This window comes from Platichthys flesus, chromosome 11, assembly GCF_949316205.1.
Source record: "Platichthys flesus chromosome 11, fPlaFle2.1, whole genome shotgun sequence".
Lineage (NCBI taxonomy): Eukaryota > Metazoa > Chordata > Actinopteri > Pleuronectiformes > Pleuronectidae > Platichthys > Platichthys flesus.
In genome coordinates this window covers 4140053-4155077 of record NC_084955.1, presented here as the reverse complement: position 1 = coordinate 4155077, position 15025 = coordinate 4140053, and the positions used below count along the sequence as shown (strand labels likewise).

At 44.9% G+C, this 15025-nt stretch overlaps 1 protein-coding gene across 1 annotated transcript in view; it reads right to left on the bottom strand.

The window, feature by feature from the left end:
- Nucleotides 1-15025, bottom strand: part of rspo2 (R-spondin 2) — a 55790-nt gene that overhangs the window by 11518 nt on the left and 29247 nt on the right. The window contains exons 4-5 of the mRNA XM_062399409.1: nt 12885-13028; nt 12403-12591 (exon numbers count right to left, since the gene is read on the bottom strand). Of these exons, the coding sequence (XP_062255393.1) occupies nt 12403-12591; nt 12885-13028 (333 nt within the window). The remainder of the gene's footprint in view (nt 1-12402; nt 12592-12884; nt 13029-15025) is intronic.

Below are 15025 nucleotides of genomic sequence, written 5' to 3'. Positions count from 1 at the left end.
TGAACTCTGTTTGTCGTAACTCAAGGATAGAAAAAGCTCCTCGCACTCCGCTTTGATTTCCATAGCTTTTTTATCAAGATGAGATCTCTATAAAGGCTTTGATCCATCTTATAATTCCCATATGCTGTGATATAAAGCTGGAAGTGTCTCGCAGAGTTATGATAGTCATCCATCTTAGGTTCCGATAAGTGTATTGCTTTGGGCTGATGAAATTAATCATTTTCAACTGACACAGGATCGATCAGGGATTTATTTGTTCTATTAAATATTTGATAACAAGCTGCTCTCGCTCTCCTCTGTCCTAACAGTCATCTACATTTTCATGTCTTTACACTGATTACCTGAAGTATTACTTGCCGCCACAGCTCAATACAGTTCATTATCTTAGCAATACCATTGAGACATACAGGCTAATAAAAGCTTGACAGTTCAGTTTAGTGTTAAGACACTCTACCTTTTCTATTTCCCGGCAAATCAGGCTTGTCCACCGTCAACTGATAAACACTCACTCCAGAGGACGTCACGAGGCTTTCTCGCTCACCCCACCAGGATTAAAGTGTGCATCTTCTAAAATCCCCCTCATACTGACGGTGGATCCAGCCAGGAAACACACATCCTGCCATAGACCTGATCTCTTTGCACGACTAAACAAGTATTCAGAACACTTATTATTTATCCCAGAAAGGGGATCTAAATTTCCAGGATCTGTTGAGTCTGAGCCCTCAGGTAAAAAAAAAAGGGGTCAACCCCCAACAAAGGGCCCTGGCCCTGGCTGAGCCCCAACCCATGAGCCTTTTAAATCTTCATGAATGATCCCTCTGCATTATACCCGACTAGCTGCACTTTATGGAGAGGAATAAAATGGTTGTTAACACAGCCATGAGGGGCGACGCAATAAGTTACACTACCAGTAAGAGGCTTTCTGCATCCCTGTGGGGTTATGAGATGGAGGAGGGTTTCAATAAACTTTGGCGAATGACAGTTAACTACTAGTACACTGTCAGCCAGGCAGTTCATAACTAAAATAAGATACACTGAATAGCCTACTTACAGGGAACAACGTTATTTGCTTCCAAGACCAAAAGCACTCTCATCACTTCATCAGTTTGGGGGGTTCCAACTTGCATTTAAATCAACTGTATAGTACAGTATATCTCAACTGTGGCTACATCCATACTAATATGTTTTAATTTTAAAACTAAAATGACCTCTGTCCAGAAAATGTTTAAGCGTTATGCACGTTCATTCTTACATGCCTGAAAACTCATAACAAGTAACCATTCACGTACACTGGGAAATTGCGTGCCAGTGTAAAAAGGAAACAGATTGTCTTCTCAGCAATAGGTTGTTAGAGAGAGACAACAACTGGGAAATATAAGATAAGTTGTTTCTTTTCTTGGACCGACGACAAAGTGAGTAAGTGCTAGACCATTTTTAGTTCATCACTGGTGGTTGGGTCGTGGCTGATCACAATCAATCAGGAAGCGAACGTGGGTAACTCTGTCATTGTTTCCCAACATCAACGTTTTTGCCCATCCATACTTCAACTCAGTCCTGCAGCTTTCCGAACTAAAACTGAAACTTCTCTCTCATGCGCTGTAAACGAGACAGTGGCAATGCCTATAAGTCAAAATGTGTTGCCTAGTGCTGATGTGGCTCGTGAAGAACCAGCCTCGGATGTTAAATAACAGTAGAAGCCACAGGCGAGGCAGGTGAATGATGACGTTGGATTGCAATACAAGTATGATGTTATAGTTCTCCTTTCATCCTTATAATAAAAAGAAACCAAACAAGAACAACCATTGCTTCATTTCAGGTCTTCTGCACAAATTGGGGATCATTCTGACTTATAATTCCTGATGTCACCTTAGCTCTGTTAGCCAGCTTCCCTGATAAAAACTGATCCAATTGACTGTTCTCTGTAAAAATAGAGAAGACTCAAGAATGCAGTTTTCCAAGAGCACAAAATATGTACCTACAAATTAGTCAACACGCTTGACAATGTGTGATCCATACTGTGAACATATCTCCACCGTGCATGTGTACAGCAAGATCTGCTCATACACGCATGCACATCCGCATCATTCTGTAATTCCATGTGGTCTGCATCCTCCTGGTCTCTGTGGGTCTCTCAGGGAATAGGGGGGGAGGATATAGGAGGAAATTGTCCGGCATGAGTCCCTCTTTATATCTCATTTCTGCCCAAGTCCTTTCATCCCCCCTTCTCTCTAGTGGGAGACTCCAGGAGGAAATCCCTCACATGTTTGGACACGGAGCACAACTGTCCCAAAACAGGACCAGACCCTAACGAGCAGGGAGCCAAGCTAAGTCAGACGGGCTTAGACACCAAAACAGAGACAGGGGCCATCAGGATCATGCTGCAATCCCCGTGCAATGGCCAGTGATGAGGGAATCAAGTCTGGCCGGCACTTTTTGTTTTCTTTGATTGTTGGACTAACTCTCAGAGGACACTGTTGTTCCGACTCCTCTGATGAGCCAACAGACTGAACATATTTTTTGATAAAAATAGTTCATAGGAAGAAAGGGCTGGTGGTGGCTGGGGGAGAGGGAGTGTTTGAAGTGTTCGCAGAGATCCTGTTGCACAGGGAGAGAGGTAAAGCCAATTCAGGAAGGGCTTGATCCTCTCTAAGGCCTGTGCTGCATCAAACACTTGTCAAACACCAGGCAGACAGACAGCTGAGTGGCTCTGACAGATCTGATCACAGACACGGGCAATAAGAGTCACCGCTACTCAGGTCCTCAATGCAGGCAAAACTCTCCCGCTCTTGTCAATAATACCCCTTCCCCTCACTCAAACACAAACAGGGGGCTTTAAGGCATATGGCAGACATTTCCCTCTTGTTTTAAGCAGCGTATGATTACAGTGCAATTTCAACAGTCATTTCAGGGTCTCACCTCGCAGAGGAGAGGTCTGTGTACTCCAGACGGCAGCAGCATCTGTCAGAGATGCAGTCGGGGAAGGAGAAAGGAATTAAATCAAAGAGAGTAAAGCTCCCACTAATCCGAAAGAACTGTCTCAAGGCCTGTCAGGATCACGGTCCAGAACCTCTCCACCCAGCAGCTAGCAGCACATACATTGAAGGAATTGATATGGTACCTGTTGGGTTTCATGACACCAACCACTCAATCATATCGTAAGATTGTCCTTAGAGCATTCATGTTATGTGCTCTGAAAAGGCAATAAGGAGTATGTCTGGCATGACGGAGGACGCAAAATCTTCAAACACGTTTTGAAAAGTATAAAAGAAGAGAACGGAATTTTTCCCCACAGGATGTCTGGGGTTTTGCTACTTAGCTTCTTTCATTTCTCTGATTTCTTATTATCTCTTATTGTTTTTCTGTGAATGTGTTACCTGGCTGTACAGAGGATCAGGGCACCCAAAGAGGTATTTCCACAGATATCCATGAATACAGATGTAATAAATTAGGCATTAGGACTGATTAAAAATTAAACATCTAGATCTAGTGAATATGAATGTGGTTCATAAGAGGACTGTTGGTCCTTGTGTGTACTCTACAGAGTCACATTCTAGTAGTAGATATAATAGCAGTTTCCAGGTTGGTGTACTGCCCCCAAGTGGCAACAAAATCAATTAAAGCAGGTTTAAATGTGTAATTCCGAATGTATTCATATTGGCTTCACTGGCTCCAGACCAGTGCTTTCTCTTTTTGATACAGTGAGAAAACACAAACGTGTGATGATGCATTTGCTCCCCCTTTGGGGGAAAAGGCTAACCTGTGACATCACCTCGGTGTTGTTGCTGTTTCATGTTGATGAGAGTATAGATCTAGTGCTCCACAGCCTTGGTAAATTAGCCCTGGCCTCTACTTAGCACTAATGGCTCTGTTCTTTGTCTGCACCCTACTCCTGTGTTTGTCACTGTAAGTTCACACACACTCTCTCTCTCTCTCTCTCTCTCTCGCTCTCTCTCTTTACACACAGCCAAAGGCCAGCAGGCCTATACTTGCTGTCTTGTTGTGTCTGCATGACTGTAGCCTACACTTGGTCCACGCGTGAGTGGGTCAGAAGCCACAGCCTCTCTCTAAATCACCAGCTGTAATTAAAAGCTGTGATGTCTCCATAAAGACGCCCGCCAGGGAAGAAGAGGAGGAGAGGAGAGGAGAGGAACTCAGCTTCTGGAAGATGAACCAGTGCAACTGTGCACCAGATGTTTTCAGGCTTCCCTGATCGACTCTTCGCCTTCCTACTTTTCTCGGTGCAGGGAGCACTGCTTCAAACAATGTGTGCCACGCGCCAACACATCCCTCCTCTGTGGCGGGCACATTGTTCCTCAAACCGCCACGCACTGTGATATGTGATACATATGCAACAGAGTGTCATTCAAGGGCAAGACGACAGAAGGAGAACAGAAACAGGGACGAAGAAAAGAGTAGATGTTACCTGACCTGCTCTGCCTGTGAGGTCTGTTTTACTGTTTGTGTGTGTGTCTGTTAGGTTTCTGACACCCTTGCTGCATAAATGTGTGTGTGTGTGCATCCTCGTCTGCTCACTGATGAAAGCGTTTGCGGCCCACAGGAGAGCTGGCAGCAGGGGCGGCCTGCAGGTCTGGCATACAGAGAGAGGAGGTGCAGACTGATTCTACTCTGAACAGCGCGAGTTATCTTAATATGAGGTGAGAAACCCTGACACTTCAAACTAGAGGTCAGACTAGAATGAGGGTTAGGGCATTTGATATTTGATCCTGCTTCAAAAACCTCAGATAAAGTTTTCCTAGAATGCCCTAGCCCATCTACAGAATGTGGAATAGCATCCAAAACTACATTAAGATCATCATGGCGCGATCTAAATCCATTCTTATGAAATGTTTGAATGCAGGCGGAGCAGGTTTCATTACAGTTTTTACTGAGGACCACTCCTGAACCTGTCCTGTAAAATCCTTTAGCACCGCACTATATTGATTTCTACGTTCCTCCATCTAATATAAAGAAGGCGATAATCACCAACTGTGGTCCGGGGGAAAACCTACGTCGTATAACAAGTGGAAATCTCTGCCTGGTGGTCATAAGATATTTTACAGGAGCCCTATATACGAGTTGAACCGTACTTCAAAGATCTCATCACAAGCTGTTGGCATCGATCCCTGTAAAGACACAGACCGTGTCTTGACTCGTGTAAAAAGAAAACAGGGTGGAACAGCACAAATTGCCCATCGAGGGAACCTTCAGCGACAGTGTGCGTAACGGCCCTGACCGTGTCATTGGCAGTATCAGCCCATATACTGCACAGCGGGGGGAATAGCTCCCGTTTATGGGGGCATGAGAACATGAAAACATTCCTCTTCAGTACAGTATCTCCCCCTCCTCGTCCTCTGCCTTCTTCCTCTCCCCACACCAGTTTGCTTCCACTTTGTTTGTTTGTGTGCGTCTGTTTTTTAAGGGGCTCTCTTGATGTCAGCCCATATGCCTCATTTCCTCTGCCAGATAATGACAGACGAAGCCTTGCGACCAACACAGTCTTCTTCTCTTTGACAAAGTCACACTAAGCAATACGTTGGAGGAAATTCCGGTTTTCAAAAGCCAATGATTGATTGGTCATTATTTCATAATACTATGCAACTTAGAGACCCAGAAGAGATCAAACATGGAGTTATGGCGGGTTGGGGAAAACACTTGAACCAATGCACACTTCACAGCAAAGTGAGTCAAACCAATGAGAGCACGGCTGCATCTAATGTGCGTACACAAATCTACACAAGGCAGTTCAGCAAAACCACAACTCAACTGGTCCAAAGTGTGTGAAGAAAAAAAACTTCACTCACACCCCTCCTCTTTCTTCCTGCTTGGAAAAGACCAGATGACAATAACGTGGAGTATGAAACCCCAGTGAGTGCAGCTGACCCCTCCTCCTCCACCTCCCTCCCTCCCTCCCTCCCTCCACCCCCTGGTCTTTGAAAGGCCTCCACATGTTTATGGCTCATGCCTGTGGTATGACGATGGATTCTCCATATAAAAGCCAGCAGGATCATGGGGTGTTTCGAATATTGCTCTCTGAAGGCAGTTGCTGACAAAATGACAGCGTCCATATTTATTTTGGTCAGAGAGCAGGGGCACTTAGTGGGAAGTTAATCAGAGCCCCCCCCCCCCGTCATCTTATTCCTCCTCTTCCTCCTCCCGGCCTCCAGAGTCACCCCCCACCCCCAATAAGGAATGTACCCAGCACAGTGAACTCTCATAGACTACTGGTAATGACTTTCTCTTCCAAAGATTTAACACTACTACAGTGCAGGAGAGGAAAAAATGAAACATTAAAGTTTGGTTTGAGACGATCAGTATAAAGCAAGTGTTGATCGCCTGTTCAGACATGAGTCTAGATAATCAATTTTCATCTGGTTAGGAGGAGAAATAAAACACAAGTGTGGAGACAGATGGAGAGGAAAAAGAATAATATATGGCTGGAGATGGAGATTTGCGAATATGGTATAGCTGAAACAGAACTTGTGTTAATTTGTGACTGTGACCGCAGCGGTGACCATAACTGCCACTGGCATCAGGAAGCAGGACTTGGCCAAGTCAATGACAGGTTGATGTGTCTTTCCCCTTCACCCAAACTATTTGTCAATGCAGCACAGTGCAAGGCTTCCAAAACACTCTCCATCATCTCAGCTTCACAGTTTCGTAGCGGTTTGTCCGGCATGGGGAAATGATCAGTTATCGGTTGTTCAAGTCAGACCTCAGCCCGGGCCATTGACGCTGTTCAAAGGTGGCACTCTGCGTACCTCTTAGGCCTTCTCACCAGCTACTGTGTCAGCCCCTATGGAGCAGCCTTATTAAATGAAGATTAAGCCATGACTCCCCAAGTCACAACAGGCAGCGGTGTGAGGCACACATAATCACTATGACAGGGCGGCTGCCAATTAGTGCTCTCCTTCTGTCCTGGGAAAATGCTCTGCAGTCAGCCCCTGCTGGCGGGAAGAACTGATCCGGATTGTCCGTGATATTACCCAGGCCAGAGATCACCGTTAATCACCACCGTCATTCCACTGTGTCAGAAATTGAAGGGGGACTTGTCATCTGTGTACCAGCTCTCCCATCCAAATGTAGTGACTTCCCGTAGAGCATACCCAACTAACATTAATTGGAATAATGAGTTAAGTACATGAAGGAGCAGAAGTGCAAACCTCTGATCTGAAAAGCTTTGGGCAGAGTACAGAATGGTGGCTCGAGCGATGCTCGACTGTTGTTTGGCTTTGACAAACTGCACCATGAGCCCTTCTTTTGAGACAAGAAGCGCATGCTCCATCAATTAACCTCAAGTTGAAAGCATGTCTCTGTTCTAGAAAAAAGTCGGCCTGATGCTATAAGGCAACATCTGACAAAAACACATCCAGAAATGTGTTTGGATGATGGGTTTCCAAGCCAAACACAGTCCAGACTCAGATGTGATCATGCTGAGTGCGTAACTCAAATGAAAAGAAGTGAACGGCATCTTTTGCCAGAGCTCAAACCTCTTGGCCCAGTGAGTGTAAACACCAAAATTGTGTGTCACACGCTCATACGCATGCATGAGCCTTAACTGCTCACTCGTATATAAAGACTGCCAGAAATCGGAGTTGTTTGGTGTGTAGAGTTGTATGCGTTACAGACGAGGTGGCTGCGCTTCCTCCAGAGTGGCTTTTAGGCAATCACTATTGCTCTGTGCATCGTTTTACAGGAGCAGATACTTTGCAGCAGATGGTTCGCAGACGGTGAGGACCAGGAGGTCCACAGCAGTGTGGATTCACCGCAGAACCAGACTGGCTTCTCATCAGTCAACAAAATCGGAGGTCTGGTCAATCTGGGGTGGATCTGGGTTCACTTTGGTCCCCAGCAGCTGACTGTAGGTGTTTTGGGGCTAAATTAAACAACTGTCTGCCTCACTGTCTTCTCCAGTGGCTTTAAACAGACACCAAGAGCTCTCCTGGCCTTTAAGATTTCACACTGTGGAGGAAGAATTAAGTGGATTTATCCCCTTCCTCGCCCCTGCCACAGACGGTAACGAAACGTGTTTATCCAAGGTTTCAAATGATGGCGGTGGGAATGGACTGAGCGTGGTGACTGGAAGAGGTAGTTATCATGGTTACAATATAAACATAAAATTGCACAGAAGCTGAGACAGTCAGTATTAGCGGTGGCTGGATTCAAACACTGAGATGACTGATGGGACGAAGGGCTTAGCCTCAGCTGAGCCCAACAGCAGAAATGGTTTCTTTGGTTTCACACACCAGAGATCAATACTTCCACAAATGCCGGTCCAAGTACAGGTACATATTACGATGGCCAAAGATAAGCACTGTGTGTTCCTTCTCTCCCATTCTTCCTCCCTCTGCCTCTTTTCTGACTTTTTTCTTTCCATGTGGTCAGCGGGGTAAGTGTAAATCTTCATGGGCTCGTTGAAGCATTTGATTGTAAATTGAGCTGCATTATTCTGGAAAACCGGGTTTTAAATATGTTTTCTGTTATCAGTTGTATAATGAGCTATAAAGTTTTTATAACTCATAACTTCATATTGTAAAACTTCTGTTCTTGGTTGGGTTAACTCGGGGCCTGGCCACCTCCGCAGCAGCAAACGCCCCTCTAAAGACTACTTCTACCTACAAACCAAGCAAACAGGGCTGAACAGAGTGTCCCTCCTGTCTGCTACCACTACAGAGACGTTTGTGCCGTCAGTGAATCTGAAAGCCCATTTGTAAAACTGTTGGAAATTAGCCCAGTTTGCAATGGTGCACTTGTGTTGGACTTTACTCCCTCTTAAATCCCAAATCAGGGATTAAATTGAGAGCAAGAGTTTCGCAGGCTTTAACATTTTAAGTTTTTTACACGACATCTCCTGTCACTGACATGACAGAAGCAGCTGTAGATGGAGGATTATAGTAGAGTGGGTGGGCAAAAGAGGGGAAAAAAGGGCAAAATACGCAGATGGATTGATATGCAATGAAGGGCATGGGGGAAAACTCTGTTTGTACACCAGTGAATCTGATGACAGGGGTTGCTGGGAAATCTCTGTAGGGAATTACTTAATGGCATCAATATGGAGCTGCTGAGCACTGCAGTGTCATCACTCTCCTCACCTTTCGTCTCCTCTCCTCCCATCAGCTCACAAGACAGAGAGAGGGGGAACCCAGTCTGTTGATGCTGATAGGGCCGGAGCAGCTATTAATAAAGTCTCTTTATTGTTTATGGCCTGTTCAGAGCATCACTCCAGGGAACAGGATGATAGAGGAGTATTTTATCGTCTCCAGGGTAAAATGCAAATGCCTGACGCACATGCTAGCGAAGCCACCACAAAACAAGACCAGATAGTCTGTAGGACCGTTTTCAATGGAGTATTAAACTTTTGGGGCGGCTATGGCTGAGGGGGGTAGAGCAGTTGTTTTCTTACCAAGGTCAGCAGCTTGAATCCAAGTCCATGCTGAAGTGTCCTTGGGCAAGATACTGAACCCTAAATGGCCCCTCATAGGTATTGAATGCACCAATTGTAAGTCGTTATTATTTGCCGAACTTCAACAAGTTGCTTAAAAGCAAGTTGGCAGTTGGACAAGGTTTGACAGTCTATTACCACACATTTCATTACTTCTGCCAAGGCGGTTCAGATTTTGCCATGACCATGTTGGTTGGCTTGTTTTACAGCAAGATTACACAAAAACACACGAACAAATTTCCATGAAATTTGTGGAAGAAGGAACCTATTAAGTTTTGGTACAGAACCGGACAACGAGGCGGATACAGTCTTTTTTTATCACTTGCTTTAACAATGATTTTTTTTTAACTCTTTGCAGATTTACCAGGATCCATATCATGCATGCATCTTGATTTAAAAGAAAATCATATTTCCAGTACTAATAACTCTAAGTGTGTGCAATTTGGTATGGCTCGATTGAACTTAAGGTGACTGTTGGCCCTTGGGGGAGGTATGCACTCTACTTAGAGCCATTCTAGTCTATCCATGTGCTGGTAATGATACCAGTATACTGCTGTTCTAGCGAACACTGGCAGAGAAAAGCAAATGAGTCCCAGAGGTGCGAATCACTTACAGTGTTACCACTGATCAGCAACACATCAGACACAGTTTACACGACTCATCATGTCTCCCTCGCCTCTCAACATACATCATCTGGGCTTTACTTTTTCTATATGTTTTACAGAGGGATTAGATCTTTGCAGGCAAAGAAGGGAAAAGCAGAATATCATTTATGTTGTCCTTGTGCGCCTCGACTAAGCCGGAAGACGGGGATTTTTCAATGACATCCAATGTAATTTAAATTCGTAGATATGTAGAAATGCAAGACAGGGAGATTAGATAAGCATTGCCATAAATAGCGTACATCTACATGCTGCTTTCTCTTCTTTCCTGACTCCATTTAATCCACACCATCTTTAGGGTCTGCAGTTATATAATCCTCTGCCTGTCCTAACCATTGGTGTCTGGTGTCCGATAAAAATGATAAAAAAGTGGATTCCTGGACTGTCTTAAGTTCCAAGTCATCACAATAAGCACTTCTTATACTGTATTTACATTTCTATCTGATTGCAAAATCCATGCATTGAGGCCACAGCCTTCTAAATTCTATCTAAAGATGAAATTGACCATGCTGCATTGCCCTCAGGGCCGATAGTTTACAGTCAGTGAGATTTCAAAGGTCACCTCGCGAGTTATTTCATAATGACCTTAGCCATATATGCAGCCCGTCCATGAACCAACTGAACTTCTTCACCACTTCCTGATCACCTGCATTTGAGAGACTGGCCTCTCCTCACATTAGACCATGCTTTATTATCAGTCTTGCCGGTTGATTATTTTACAATGTCAGTCAGTCAGGCAGTGGATCTGCTGGGTGTTTTTTTAAGTCCCTCGACTGCAGCTTACATTTTTACATCATATTTATTTGAACTGAAGAGTGTTGCATTTCACTGCCTTTTGCCAAGTGGGTATTTTTCACTAGATGTCGAGCAGGTGGTGTTAGAGAGAGTGAGTGTGTTTTTTGGGGTCATTAACTACACATGCCTTAGTCTGAAATGTAACTTTATTAAAATGGCCACCACATCCCTTCACGAGCCCAGAGAGCCCTGACATGCAGACACGGTGACACATTTACACACAGCTTTTAACAACACAACTGAGGCCTGATCTTCCACAGAGACGTAACAGTTACTGGATAAGGAACTGTACTGAGTAGTTTACAATGACCGCAGCACCAGGGAACTGTAGCTTCAAGTACGATGGACATGGGGAGCCTACTGTCGGTTTCTAAAGGCCTGAAGAAACTTGGCTCTGCTATGCGAACAATTAAGGCCTCACAACGACTTCACATCAGTGACTTCATGCTTCAGATAATTGAAGCCAGTAACCATGCGCAACAATGCCAATTTTTAATTAAAGCAGGTCATAAAGTTTCTTGGAAAAGGTCAAGTAGGCACGGTAAAGTCATGAAGGGGTGCGCTGGGGTTGGGAGAGAATTTCTCCTACAGGGGATTTAGCAACTAAATGTGCCATGGAATCACAGTTTCCAACTCAGAGTGCAGGGCCTGCCTTGGAAGTGCTGAAATATGAGAAGCTATCAGGGTTTATTTCAAGTCTATTTACTCTTTCACCACTTTCCAAGATGATCCTCCAATTCAACACTCCGCCAAAAATGGAGAGAAATCTGCGAGGTTAGAATATTTTCCTCTTTCTGTTAAACAATGTTTTTCTCTTTTTTGACAGCCTGAATGATATCTGCCACTGTGATTGCTTCCTTATTTGGTGAATTAAATATTTACACTTGGCCTATCCTAATCCAGAGTTTATGAGGGACGTAAAAGTACATTAAGGGAAAAGACATTTATTTTAAAAGCCTTTCTAACTGAAGCCATCACCTCAAATGGTGTGTTTGGGCCGCCTGAGAGAAATGGTTTACTTCTTGAATAAAAAAATATTTCCCTTAGCTGTATTCACAGACAGAGAAATTCCACATTTGACTTAATAGCCCGACATACACGCTGCGTGCACCGCAAATATCTCTCAAGCTGATGGGAGGAAACAGAGACGGCCATTGAGGAAACCTGCAGCTCTTACTTTGAAGAATTCCACTGAGGAGAGTGAGGGAGATGGGCGAGAGGGGGGAAAAATATACCTCAGAAAAAGAGCTGGCTCGAACAGAGCCACCATGGAAAAATACAGATATTTCACGCACGGACTCGTCAATGTGCACCTCAAAAACACAGACGGTGTAAAAACAAGCCTGAGTGCAAGGCACAGGGGTTACATGAGACAGGTGGAACTGAGCGAGGGGGAAGGAGTTCTCCTATGGGAAGACAGGGCTGTTTTCTTTAATATTCACCACACTAGTGTAACACTTGAAAGTGGACATGAATGGAGTTCGAACTGACTGAAACATTTCTCACCTCTCCTGCAATGCCTCATGGCCATTTTGCACATCCTGGACTCGGCGATGGTGGGACAAGGTATTGTGTCCTTTGGTGGTTTCTTTACAATGTGCCGCGTCCGGGTCTCCAGACCCCACTTATAGCCACAGGTTTTGTTTCTCCTGGTGCATGCTCCCCATTCACTCCACTGGCCCACCTCACAGCCCTCTGCAGAGACACACAAGAGCAGTGATGTGCAGTGAACCACAGCGGAGCACCATTTGGGGTCCACTCAAAGACCCTAGGTCAAGCTTAAGTACAGGGTTGAAGATATTTCATTGGGACACACTGTAACCTCTTTGTGTGTGGTCCCAGCTGAGCTGCTTGTTTACAGGTCCGAAATAAGCAGGCCAGCTGAGAAGTTATTAAATACTGTGTACAGGTAAGGAAAGGTGTTAAGAGTATCCTCTCTTGACACTGGATCTTTTCATGTTTGAACATATCTGTGTTGTTTCACGTACCTCCACACTCCATCGTTTCCTCCAGTGGAGCAAAGCCCTCTGGGCACTTGTCAAAGCAGCGCCCTTTGTGTAGGTAAAAACCCAACTTGCACTTGGTGCAGAAGTCTTTACTGAAGCAGGACTCGCAGTTCTCTATCCTGCACCCTGGAGGAGGAAGAAGAATAGGAGAAAGAGGAGATTCGTCAGGGTCTGATCAAACCTCTCATCTGGAGTTGATCAAGTGTTAAGGGGTTTGGGGAAGGGGGTTCTTGAAAGGATTATACCGCCTCCCCTGCAAAAAAGCCAGCGATGCCCTGTGAATCATTTCTCCCCAGGGCTAGAGTATATTTCAGAAAACTTGTTTTGCCTGACAGACTTTTTTTTCCATCTTCCTGTTCCTGTTCAGACCGAGCAACTCTAGTGTGTGACAACACAACAAAAGAGACGTTGAGGAAATTGTATCACACTGACCTCTTTCAACGGGTTGCAGCGACTTTCAACAGGCTGGATACAAACACACTCGCTCACATGTTTTAAACTAATGACGGGCTGCAACAGGAAGAATACATCTCATTAAAGCTGAATAGGGCAATACACTATTTTATCACTTGGTCCAATCTGTGTCTGTTTCCATTACTGAGGATATTAGTAGTCAGGATTTCATTGGCGTGTGAATGATGGCTGATGATCACAAAGCTGGCCAGCTGTGTGGCTGTTTTTGGTTTTGGCTAAGATATAACAGGGGGAAGGAGGGTTTAAGGGGGGAGGTGTCGGGGGGGCGACAACATTTTGTGGTGCCTTGCCAAACAAATGCTGATGCATTCAGTCAGCAAACACAACAGCACACTTATCCTCCCACGCCACACCCTGCCGCTGCACATGACGCACAGTGCCGCGTTAGCAGAGAAAGGCCCGGCAACGTGTCATCAAACAGCGCAAAATTACAACAGCCACATTAACAGGGCGCGCACAGGCCCACATGATTAGAAGGAGCCTCCCAGTGCAGTCTAATTTATAACGCTCCTAAGAGGCTCTATGTGGCCCAGTATTGGGGAGCAGCAACCTATTACCAGCAGCCACTATCAGGTGGAGTGTAAGCTGCTCCCCTGATTGCGTCTACGCAACTGGGAATTAATGTGCTTGCGCTTCTCTACGCATTAACCTGTACACAGAGATTTTCTACACGTGAGAGCGACAGAGGCTGAGGGTTGCTCTTTTATCTGTGACCCTTGCAAGGCCGGAGGAAGGGAAGGTTCTCACAATCACACCCCTTAATTACACCATCTCCAGCTAACCATCAGGCCTCCTCCTCGACATTCCTCCAAAACGAGGGGTCCCTCCCCGCTTTACTTTGAACCCTAAAGTATGGCCTCTGCCCACTCACTCTGGTCTCACGCTTTCCAGACCAGTCTAAACAAACCATGGACACACACACACATATGCACAAGCACACACATACCAATAAGATACGGCTGGAGATAAATCACATCTGCAATGAAGCTGGGTTCCACATCGTGAAAATATAATTCTGACGACAACTCACTAATCACTGCAGTAGTTCACTGTTTACTTGTGTCATGTTTGTGTTATTAACTCAATCATCTGGTCGTTTTTAACCCATCTCAGTATTTCTCTCGCTCCATTGCTCCATTGTATATTGCATCTCAACATATGTCTCAGATCGCTGAAGTGCTGTGGAGATTTTGCTACGGAATGCGTGAGGCTGAGGGAGGTATAAATACATTTTGATGTTCTGAGATTTTTTATGTCTCTCATCCTCTTCATTCTGGGTGAAACTGAATCCGTTAAGCTTGGGTTTGATATCAGACAATCCCAATACAAGGAGCAGGCTAATAAATCACAAAGCTAATTGGAAAGCACAAAGCTGTCTTTTACCCTTCACATTTCCCAAGCCTGTCATCACCTGAGAGACTTTGGGCTCCCAAAACATAAAAAATAAAAGCGGTAAGAGGAGGGAAAAGAACATCTGGCAGTACTCTCAAGCACTGAGGTTGTTGTGCAATCCTCAGTTATTGACAGTAAATACAAGCAACCCAGATGTGTGAAATACTGTATCATTGCAGCAGCAGTAGCACATGACAGGCCTTTTTTATTAAACATCAGTCTTGGTTGCAGTTTTAGATTTAGTGTGAAAGCGCGGA